The 13,009-nt window shown below is 32.3% G+C and overlaps 1 protein-coding gene across 8 annotated transcripts in view; it reads left to right on the top strand.

Annotated features, from left to right (window-relative positions):
* The window catches only part of LOC128205821 (transmembrane protein 47-like), a 59,301-nt gene that overhangs the window by 31,388 nt on the left and 14,904 nt on the right, over nt 1–13,009 (top strand). Inside the window, exon 1 of one of the 8 annotated variants that reach the window (XM_052907822.1) lies at nt 1,728–2,099. The exons of the other annotated variants lie outside the window; for them this stretch is intronic. Within the exon in view, the coding sequence (XP_052763782.1) occupies nt 1,904–2,099 (196 nt within the window). The 5' untranslated portion in view covers nt 1,728–1,903. Of the gene's footprint in view, nt 1–1,727; nt 2,100–13,009 lie in introns of those variants that run through there. 8 annotated transcript variants of the gene reach the window in all.

Raw genomic sequence — 13,009 nt, 5'->3', positions numbered from 1 at the left:
ATGGAATTTAAAAAAAACTTCATACAGTGATAGATCATAATGAGCGGGAATGCAGTGTACATGAATTGCAATTCTAGTTCAGCTATCTACAGAGTTACTGCCCTTTGTTATTGTTTTCTTGTCCGGAGCATAACTTGGATAAACCATTGGATGGAATTTAATAAAACTTCATACAGTGATAAATCATAATGAGCGGGAGTGCATTGTACAGGGATTGCAATTCTATTTCAGCTAATTACAAAGTTACTGTCTTAGGAGAAAGAATTCCACGGCCATAAAATTCATTAATTTTTGTCAATACTTGCTAAGAATATTTGTCTACTTGTTGTCTGTAATATTTGTGAATATGGGTCACCTCAGATCAAAAACTAGGTCACTAGGTCAAATCTTGCAGGCAACAACTAAATTCAATTGCTATTTAATAAACACATATCCCAATCATGAATTTCATATCTACCCATATATTTTAAAAAAAAAATCAATTTTAATTAACTTTAAACACATTTGTGTACATGAAATCTTAGATGATAAAGTGTGCCATCTAGGGTCAAAAGTTCGGTCCCTGTGACAGGTCCTATTGGAAAAGCTGATGTATTTATAAAATGTTCATTTTTCCTCATACAAATGGAATAGTTTCTGTTCATCAGGCTATTTGTATGAACGATATCTCCGAAAAGAATAAATATGGGTCTTTTTGGTTAAAAAAACTAGGTCACTAGCTCAAATCCTCGGTTTGCAAAATTTCATCGTCAAATAAAAATCCGACTTTAATGCGGCGTTGTCGCATTGGCGTCTTGTTTTCCAAAGTAAAAGGTCATTTTCGAAACAAGAGTATTTTTTAGTCATCGGCCCCGAGCATAGAAGTTATCAATGAAAACAAACGCACATTGACAAATACACTCTGTTGACGTTACATGTAACTGTGTTATACAAAAGTAAAGATTAGACTGCTTATAAATATATTTGTCAATACTTTTTTAATATGCCATAGTAGTGTATTAAAAACAAGTATCGTATCAAAAAGGGTATAATTCGTATAAATATCAAGACTTGGAGTTCAATTTAAGTGTTTACATAATACCCGGTCTATTACTAGATTCATGTATCCATAAAATTCGTCATAATATTAATTTTGTAATGTTCAGCTTCCGTTGTCGAGGTTCAAATCATAAACAAATGTAATTATACTAAAACTCCCGTGTAAATATCGTGTATCGGCCAATACCTCGCAATATCCGAATGCATACAGTCCCATATTTTTTAGTCGAGAGAAATGTACCAAACACATTCTCAATAAGCACCGTACTTGTACTTGACGAAGTTCAATTATTAGAATGATTGTTTCTGATTTTTATCGCTACTGTTTGCAATCTTGTTATAATTAAACTACTTGAATTTTTGTAATCGGGAAAATATTTCCTTTGTTCTGCACCTATGACAGAATTATGTATATAGTATATCAGCAAAAAGAAAGGATAGTAACTTACAACATACCAGATAACGTTTGTCAGTCATTACAGAGTAAGGAGGATATAAATGATAGCTGGGTTAAAATGCATCTGCTGCAGTCATTTCGACAGCCGCCCTCGACATAAATACTGCATCTTTATAGTATTGTGTAGCTTGAGTAATGCGTAATTTCGCGTTGAACTACATCTTCTGTAAGGGAGGACGGTCTAGTTATACAATATTTATGAATTTGTGTCCTAGCGGAGACGTTGAAAACAAATAGCGTTCTTGAACATGACTGATGGTTTTATTACCAAGTAATTGTTTTATATACGCTATGAAATATCATTATACTCAACAAAAAACAACTCCTGTCGTAAAATACAATTCGAGTTTCATCTATTCACGGATTAGCGAATCGGAAGCTTTTTTCATGTAAAGTAGGTGTTTAAGAATGTCGTCTATCGAACTATTTGCGTACGCCTCGCTGTCTTTAACAATTACCGCAGTATTCATCAGTTATGTGACTCCGCATTGGCTTGAGCTAGTGTCACCTTACAATGCCATGCACATTGGACTGTTAGCTCATTGTGAAAGTGAAAAGTGTACATGGATTTTAGATGACAAAAGGATAAGTCGCGAGTTTCCAGGTAATTTATCATCCAAACCTAATTATGTATATATTACATTTGTATTCTGTCATTTTTTAATTTTTTCTTCGCTCAAATATTGAACAGTAAATGTTAAAGCCCGTTCTATAGTCTAAATAAAAGAAATCATTACTATTAATGACAATGATGCATTATATAAAGGCATTGTTTAAGATAAAATTGATAGTTTATATTGCATCTCTACTTTTATTCGTGTTAAAGTAGATGATACAAATTATGATTGCAGGTTTCTGCTAATAACAGGTAATGACAGAAGATGTTTTAAAACGCAGTACAATAGAGTCGCATAGCAACAGCGAATTGTGAAATGAATGCCGACAATTTTCTCATGACAGAAGAATTATTGTATTATTAGTTTTATTACTTCTACAGTTGTTTCAAATGATGTTATAATTAAACTACTTTAAGCTCGCTCTAGTTTTATTATCTTGAAACAATATCCTTCCATCTGCACCTATTCTGACGGAAATAGGTATAGAGTTAATTAGTCAACAAAATGATTGTAGTTTATTACAAGAAATCAGATTTGTAAGCTTCGAAAGTGAAGCACGTATAATGCTTGATGGCGGCGTTAAATTACAGTCATTTCGATAGAAACCTTGACATAGTTACTGTTTCCTGTAAGAAATTTAATACTGTAGCTTCGCTTTAAACACAATAACTGCAGCTTTTTCTGATGGAGAACGGCCTTGTTGTACAAAATCTATGAACTCATGTCATAGCGAAGACTTTGCACACACTTTTTAGCTCACCTGTCACTTTGTGACAAGGTGAGCTTTTGTGATTGCCTTTTGTCCGGCGTCCGTCGTGCGTCGTCCGTCAACAGTTTACTTAAAAGACATCTCCTTCTTAACCGCTGGGCCAATGTTAATAAAACTTCATAGGGATGTTCCTTGGGTGGTCTTCTATCAAAGTTGTTCAAAGAATTCAATTCCATGCAGAACTCTGCTTGCCATAGCAACCAAAGGAAAAACTTAAAAAAAATTCTTCTCCCAAACCACAAGGCTTAGGCCGTTGATATATGGTAGGTAGGATCACCAATTGGTCCTCTACCAAGATTGTTTAAATTATGGCCCTTGGGTCAAAATTGGCCCAGCTCCGGGGGGTCATGGGTTTTCTCTATATGTTTATAGTGAAAACTTAAAAAATCTTCTCCTCGGAACTTACTTGGCCTAGAGCTTAGATATTTGGCATGATTCATCGTCTAGTAGACCTCTACAAAGATTGTTCAAATTATGGCCCTGTGGTCAAAATTGGCTCCGCCCCAGGGGGGTCATGGGTATGTTCTATATGTTTATAGTTAAAACTTCAAAAATCTTCTCCTCTGAACTTACTTGGACTAGAGCTTAGATATTTGGCATGATTCATCGTCTAGTGGACCTCTACAAAGATTGTTCAAATTATGGCCTTGGGGTCAAAATTGGCCCCGCCCCCTTGGGGGGTCATGGGTTTTCTCTGTATGTTTATAGTGAAAACTTAAAAAATCTTCTCCGAACTCACAAAGACAAGAAACGTTTTAATTTAAACTGGATAACATATTTAGTACACATACCAATTTTCAATATGGGCCACATACAACAATTAATAACAAATATACATATATAGATACACACGTAAAATCAAGTAGTGACAAGAGCTTAGATATTTGGCATGATATATCATCTAGTTGACTTGTACCAATATTGTTCAATCTTTGGCCCTGGGGTCAAAAAATGGCCCCACCCGGGCGGTCATGGGTTTCCTTATATATGTATATGATGAAAACTTATAAAATCTTCTTCTCCGAAACCAAAAGGCGAAGGCCTTAGATATTTGGTATGAAGCATTGTTTATCGGACCACTATTAAGATTGTTTAAACTTTAGCCCTGGGGTCAAAATTGGCCACGCACCATGTTCATAGGCTTAGGTTTTCAATATTTGTATATAATGGAAGAATGTGCAATATATGACAGGTGAGCGATTCAGGGCCATTTGGCCCTCTTGTTGTATATAGATATGACCAATAATTTTTAATTTATTTGTTACCGTCATATGACAGCTACGACAAATCGTTATGGTGAACATTAAAATAAATCCTTTAACACCCAAAATACAATATGAATAGTAAACATTAAGAGTAACATTGACAATAGTACAGATACAATTTTCTTTTATTTGTAATAAATGTCAAAGAGTATCAAGTCTGATATCAAAAACTACTGCAGAAACATGCTCTTAAAGAAATATCGTAAGAGCAGCACACGAATGTTCTAATACGTTGTAGAAAAGAAGCCATAAGAAGGCACATAATGTATACCAAACTATGATGACTGTGATCTGTCTCAATTTGACCTAGAATGATCCTTGTCAGCAATTACAAGTGCAATAATGTCAACGACTCCAAAACAAAATAACACTTTGTAAAACAAATAACAGGGGAAGAATTACATAAATTAAAAGGTCATGTTGCTTCTTATCTAGTCGTTCTATTTTTATTTTATTTTTTGCATTTGGTGTATGCAATTTGACATTTTAACTTGAGATAAATGCTAACTTGTATATAATTTGTGTTAATGTCAATCGTGATATATCACACACACAGTTCCTCAAAAGGCAGACGTTCTTATAATAACCATTTCATTCAATTCAAGTCTAAACTATTTAAAGCTTTCTGCCTCCGAAGGATCGCTATATCATACTAATTTTAATGGAATTATCGGATGATACATAACAGCGATAATGTTGTGAACCAAAACTTTTGCCTTTGCGCATTGAAATTCATGTTTGCGTGTTTAATCAAATACAGGATTTGCGAATTGAAAACTACAATATACGTTTTTACAATGGCGTTAATTGAACTTTTTGCGTACGCCTTGCTGGCTTTAACAATTACAGCAATATTCATCAGTTGTGTGACTCCTCATTGGCTTGAGCTAGTATCATATGACAATGCCATGCACATTGGACTATTAGCTCATTGTGAAAGTGAAAAGTGTACATGGATTTTAGATGATGTAAGGATAAGTAGAGAATTTCCAGGTAATTCATTTTGAAATTAAATTTCAGCGTAACGCATTTTGTTCACAATAAATTATTGTGTTAAAGTGGGGTTTTATTCAAGTTTTAATTACGATTTATGACACTCTAAATTGGATTTAACAGATCCAGTGAATTGAAAAAACAAAACAGTTTTCAAAAAGAATTGTGTTGGTATTTATTGCATTTCGAAACTCCTATTAATGCTTAAAATACATGTTTTGCATATATTCAAATAAACTTAACCATATGGTCATACATTATTGACTTCCTTCACTATATTTGTCAATTAATGATGAGAAGAAAGACGATTTTTTTAACGGAGAAAAGGACGTTTTAGCAACATAGTTCAAGGACAAGCATGTTATACTCTATACTCCATCCATGCGTTTATATACAAATGCATAATAACAGAGTCAAATATTACTGATAACATTGTTTTTAATCATGTGGGCACGTGTTACTTATGAAGTCCATACACAATTTGGTAAAATGGTTTTACATGTCGAGCCATGTGGAAACAAAATATTGTGGCCATGTCACATCATCATCAGGCTACTGGGAAAATTAATACTGATAAGATAAAGACATAAAACAAATACTTTGCTATATATCCCCTCATCTATGTCGCTGCCAACCTTGATGTGCTTAAAGCCCGCAACAACTTGACGAAATATAACAGATGTGGTATTCGATATCAATAGAACAGTTTGGTTGCAGCCTTTTGAAAATTGTATACCATTTCGGAAGTTTTGCAACTTTTTAAAACACAGGATTTAATAATATCTGATATAATTTGACGCAAGCTTCAGGTATGGAGCACGTGGGTCTATTACGTGACCAATTTGTTAATTTAGTTCGGGACTATTTTTTTTTGCACGAAACATAGACGCAAAAGTTGTTATAGATGCATCAGGTGTTTTAAATTGGTATTTGCAACATAAACTCAACACGATGAAATACGATAACCTATTTATATTCACTGGAACTCCGGAAAACGTTTTAGAACATGGCCAGAGATATTTGATATCACAGGTTGTATGCAACATTTTGAGATACTGATTGAATAAAATATAATATTACCATTTTCGCAAATGCGTTTTTTTTACAGCAACTTTCACTAGACTGCGTTGAAATAAAGACAAAATATATATGTAGGCCCGACAAATTAGGAATCGCACGCTTTCACATTTAGATGGTTGTATCATAAACATTTGAAAAACGGTATCTGTTCTTTGTTTTAAGTTTATGATACCCGGTGGTACTGTTTTGATTGCAATTTTTATGCAAAAAGCCACAGAAACACGCTCAGTTGCAAAAAGTTTAAACATAAACCCGGTTTAGTGACAATGGGCAAACGCCAAAGACATAGAACATAAAATCACAAACAAGAAACATAGAACAGCACAAAACTCTACAAACAGAACAGTGCATAAATACTGTATATATATAAAAATAATTGGTATGTTTATCAAGAATTGTTAGGTACCGCCTTGGAACGGTCAGTAAAATGTAAATTTACTGGGGGTTTAAACCAGTTTATGTGCACAAACCTCACTCTTATCCCAACAATCCTTAATAAAGATAAAACGCAAAAGGTAAATCTTATCAATAAAACAAATAATAATAAAAAACGAGAAGGTAAACCCCAAGTACTTCTATGATTAGAAATCCCAACTCTATCTGCAGACGGAGGGAAACAATTTAGAGCACCTAATGCAAATACTTTTCAAAGATACGATGCAGTCATTGTAAGAAACCAAAAACATCACACACAGTCTGCCTTATAAAATAAAAGGTTTTAAACTGTGTGATCATAGAGTTTCATAATAAAAAGCATCATTGTACTAAAACTGGGAACAAATAAAGTAAAACATTATTAAAAATAAAAGCGACTTGTGTATGCTATTCTCTCCTTCCAAATGATACAAGAAAGACCATTGATGCAAAGTATCAAAGGGCGCCGTTTAATAGTTTATGCACTTGTTATATGTTGAAAAACAAGGAATGTCAAGGCCAACAAGCATATGATGGTGCATTGAACCGCATCCATGAAATTCTCAAAATATTTGTAGATTTCTGCATGACAACGTAGGCAAAAGCATTGAAATTGAAGATTTTCAAGTTGAACATTTCATTAGGAGTGGGGTACATTAATGAACACTACATAATTAGGGTGCTTGTGCACTGTACTTTTTGTCATTGCCATATACCAAGTTTTATTTCAATACCATAAGTAGTTTTAAAGTAATGCTCTGGTCAAGAAAAAGCGGCAAAGGGCAATAATTATGTAATTAGCTTAAAAACATTGTGCACTGCACTTCCTCTCGTTGTGCTAAATACCATTGAATGATGTTTAATGAAATTCCAAAAAAAATAGTTTTCTAGTTATGCTCCGGACAGGAAAAGATACAAAGGGAATAACTCTTGCAATACGCTGAAATAGAGTTATTGTTCATGTACACTGCAGTTCTAATCATATAGGGGAGGGGGCAACGTCACCATGCTGGAATGACAACTTGTAGGGAAGAATAAGTTACCTCATTCATCATGAAGAAGTGATATGAAATAACAATTCAACAATTTGTGTAGTACTTTAATAAACATTATCATTTCGTTCAAAAGTTGCAAACATACATAGAACATAATTATTGAACTGTAAAGTTGCAAACATAAATAGAACATAATTATTGAACTGTTATATAAAAAGTGAACATTGTTTACTAGATGAAATGCATTGATGACATAACATGCCTTGTTTTTAGCCGTTTAATAATACTTATGTTAACTTCTTCATTTACATAGTAAAGAAGAGTAGAAAATGGATGTTTTAGTTGATATTAACACAAAAACAGCATGTGTCTTATTGGACAATGGCATTTGTTTTCAAATATGATAAAAATAACGCATTCAAACTGATTATGTATCAGACTATGTATGAAGGAAATAATACTGTTTCTATTTTTCACAAAGGTTTTGAAATACAACAATGCACATATAAGCATAAATGGGCCAAATATGCAAAAATAATAATAGTAAACAATGTGTGAAAGTGATACTGAACACTTAAAATAATTTCTTTGTGCATTAAATGAATATATACCAGAAAAGCAATACTAAATCAAGTCCAAAATGTGTAATAACATGAAGAACACCCCTTTATGAGTATCTTCATAACAAATCGGAGTACATGTAAACAATAATCATTTATATCATTAGTATCAAATGTGTCCAGTTTAAAGTGTGTTTTCATTTGCATTAAATTACATTGTAATATATACCAGAAAAGCAATTATAAAAATCCTTAAATGTATAAGAAACTGAAGACAATAAAGAATAACATCCATTTATGAATATCTCCAAAACAAATCAGAGGTCACCTATATATAAAACAATAATCATTCGTATAATTAGTATCAAATGTGTCTAGTTTTGTGTGTCTGTTCATTATCTTTAAATGAGCATCTTTAAAGTGAAACTTTTATTTGAAATCAATACATATAATTGTATATATAACACACATAAAATTGAGTGAAAAAACAAAAACTACTTACTAAATAATGCATTACTGAAATATCGTTTACTGATAACAAGCTTGTCAACCTGTTTATAATAGCAGAATGCATGACAAATATTAAATGATCAATTGGTGATTGCTAAAAGATTTACTGTGGTCTACTATAGTATCACAAGGCAGAAATACCATGTTTTAAGTTCATTCTTATTAGCAAATTGAACTCCTTCATTAGAAACATTGTTGTTGACATCTATCAACCCATTTTGAAAAATGAAAACAATAATATTAATTATCATAAGTGTTATTGGGGAGTAAGAGTGCATCTTTAAAAATAGTGTGTGTTTTTTCACTTAAATATGTAACAATTCAATTTGACAAATGAGCCAAACTTAGGAAATAGAAGTAGTAATTGTACATAAAACAAAACATCAACACAAATTGACAACGCTCAATATAACAGGAAATCTATATTATGAAAACACAAATCCTTAAAGGCCATAATTATTTGAACTGAATTAAGGTATAAGTAATACACACTTTTATAAAGCTTTTACAGACAACATAGTTATTATCATGGTACACTATGGGACTTTTATCCAAATTTTGAAGATTTTTTACTGTTAATTAAAAAATATTTTGTCTTTATTTGATTTTTTTTTTCACATTATCAGAGATTATGAAATAAACACAACAGTTTCTGGTAAAATAAACTTCAGTTAACAGAAAAATTACGTTCAACCGAACATATTATTGATTCACATGGAAAAAAATCATTTTGATTGATCTTGTGAGTCTTCGGAACAGAGCAGTATTTCGATGTTTGAAAATATATAGCAGTTTTATAAATTCATAAAAAATAGTTAAGAATAAGACAACCTGCTGAAATCATTTAAATATTTTCTATGATGTCTAATGAACAATTCAAAAGACAATTTATGATAGTTTACCGTTCAGTTTTGAAGAAAATATACATAATGTCATGTAACTATACATTTGTATAACTAATAAAATGCTTAAAAATCAACCTTTTTCTTGTAAAAAGCTCAATTGGACTTATTCATAAAATGTAATCATTCAAATAAATGAATTTTACTTACGATACTAACTCAGAATTCAAGTTTAAAAATAATGAATGTACTTTTAAATTAAAATATGTAAAGAAACAAGAACACTAAGTAGGTGGTAATGCCCCTCCAAAAATGTCAGAGTGAAAGTTCTCAACTAATGTCTTTTTAATATTATAACATGTAAGCAGTCTCTGCTGGTAATCGATGTCTATTTGTTTTATTTAGTCAATGGTATTCTAACATTTAGAACTTTTCACAATAATTCTTCACTCTTCAACATTTGAAGTTTGGTTTGTTCCCATGCGTTTGTACTTGTAGTGTCTGCACAGATGAAAATTACTCAATGCTGAGTCAATGCTGATTTAACAGGTCTTTACCCATCTAGAATGTTTAGTGCTGTAAAAGAAAAAAAAGTACTTTCTAACTAATTTGTATAGATAATAATACTGCCATACATATACAAAGTAAAATATAAACAGTTTAATATTTCTCAACATTATTTAAAAACAACAACAATAAGCTGATACATACATGTATATAATATAAAGAAAATTACTAAATTTATCAATAAAATTCATCATCACCACCACCATCACCACCACCACAACCACTGGATTATTTAAAACAGTGAGTTTATAAAACAACAAACACCGACTCAAATATGTTTTATATGAAATACTCACATCATCTCTATCAGATGTGGATAGACATGGATGTCAAATCTGTCTCAATGATCCAACAAAGTATTTAATGCAGGCTGGAATTCTTCATATAATAGTAATATTCAGTCATTTTCCTGCCTGAAAGAAATTAGACTTCTGATTATCAACCAACAGAAACTACAACCGTAAAATACAAATGCACATGTATTAATTATACATTCTGCACTAATATCCGTTTTAGCCAAGAGTAAGGGTTGGTAGGCACAAATGTGTAGATGTTGTGCATATAATTGATAATGATTCACAACAGTATGGCGTTCAACGAGACCTACACCAAGCAAATGAATGTCGCTTGTGTCCAAGCTGTTGTGGCTTCCAGCCCGAAACCATGTACATCTTTTAATACAGGTTTATTTTGAAAATATGCAGTTTGTAAACAAATAATGGGTATTTTTAAGTCTAATATTTGTCTAAGATAAAACAATCAAATAAAAGATTACATACTCATATCATATACATAAATGATGTACATAAGTACATTTAAAAATATGTAACATATACATAATGCACCAGTCAATTGTAACCACGGCCCTCCAGGTCTGGGGATATGCCGGGGATATGCCGGGGAAATGGGCTGTGTTTTTAACATTCAGGTGGCCTCGCAGTGCCGGGTGAATACGGTGGTTTTGTCTTTGAGCCAGATATAGCAGGGAATATGCCTTACCTAGGCTCCCTGGGGTACGGGGCATATGGCGAGGATTTGACCATCAGTTCGTCCCCGCAGGACGAGGATTTTACCCGGGGTTGGCTGGACAGAAAGTCAAAGTCCCAGCTAATCCTCGGACCTGGTGGGGCTTTGGTTACAATTGACTGGTGCATTATAAGTAGATGTAAAGTATGTAACATGTATATTTATAGTACATGTAGAAATATTAAAACGCTGTCTTAACGTTTAGCAAATAAAAATGATTTAAGAATTCCAAAGAAATTAAAAAACAAACATTTTTGAACACATAAACTTACACAACTACTCAAGGATACTGACATGAATAGCCCTTTGGTAGAAATATCCCAATTCCATGCTGATTGTTGACATTAGTTTTTCGACAGAAAATCTTCTCTTACGCGTATAATTCACTTATAATCCATGTTTCACTGTAATGACTCAAATTGTTAGATGTATCGTAATCAACTGTCAGTGTGCACTTTTAGTGTTTACTTATTTTAAACGTATATTCATGACAAAACCGAGTTTCCAACTATTAATCGACGATGTAGAAATTCCATTATTGACCTATGAATAGCGGGGAAATACCTTCTGGTTCTAAAAATAGCAACATCCGGATATGTGTAGTGTTCTAAAAATAAAACAACTCGGGGGCAATCGTAATACAATTTTAGTAATGTCACCTTCAACACATTAAAAAATATAATTAGGTGAACATTTAATCCAAAATCGATTAAATTAAAGAAAACAGCTTACCTCATTGTTTATTAATGCAGTAAACATAACAAAACAACATAAAACATAATTATTCCCATTCACATAATTACCGGTCCACACATTTTACATTTCATTCGGAACTCCTCCGAATATTTACATTTCCGGCACATGATATTACAGTTAACCAATCGGAAAACGTAAACGAAACGGGAACAGTTATTAAACTTATTTGTCGTTCTTCAAATATAATGTTTTGAAGATAAATTGAAGACAATCTATTCAACCACAAATAGCATTTTAACACACATGCAATCGCCATCCATTTGCATTTTTAATCATAATAAAATAACAGTAAAACCCAACTGTCAATCAACTTAAAAACCGCTCCTACCACTAACTAAAAAAAATTCCCATTCCATAATAGGCGCGCTCTTCAGAGCGGCGCCAATGAAAACGTAAAATATTTGAAGAAAATTAAGGTACAGCCAAAACACTCAGTCAGTCAACACGTGTTTGCCAAAAAAGGTTTTAAAGATAACATGAATTAGCAAATTCTTCCTAAAAATCAAAGCACTGAAAGTTTAGTTATGAAAGGATGCTATATTCAACCCAATATTTTGTTTTAGGTATTCATCTTCAAAAACAAGAAGACAAGACGTAAGTGCTCTTCAAAATATTGCCTTTATATCCACGGTTTAAATAAAATCCAAGTAATTCATTAAGTGTATCTGTTCAACTACGTGCTGGAAACATTTTAATTTTACGAATTTTCTTTAAAACATCACCATAAAAATCGGGATGAGCAATACTATCAGCAATAAGCGATTTAAGACTACTATTGTACTTTGATATGAGATTATAATGACCATTAACAAATTTTGAGAAAGTTTTCCTTAATTTAAAATATCTGAAACCCTGTTTTAGAAGTTTTTGCGTCATAAGTTTACTGCGAGAGCTGATATTTTTACATTTGTACATATTCTAGCAAATCGCATCAACTGTGCAATAAAAACACCATATGATGGAGAAATAGGAACATCACCATCTAAAGAAGGGTAATGAATTATTTTAAAATTAAAATCATTACGTTTACCATAAAAATTGATGCTCAATATATCTTCCTTTACTTCTAGTTGCAAATCTAAATATGATGCTTTTAAAACGGATATATTAAATGCATTAA

The sequence above is a fragment of the Mya arenaria genome, chromosome 10 (assembly GCF_026914265.1).
Source record: "Mya arenaria isolate MELC-2E11 chromosome 10, ASM2691426v1".
Classification (NCBI taxonomy): domain Eukaryota; kingdom Metazoa; phylum Mollusca; class Bivalvia; order Myida; family Myidae; genus Mya; species Mya arenaria.
This window is presented reverse-complemented; position numbering and strand designations above follow the sequence as displayed.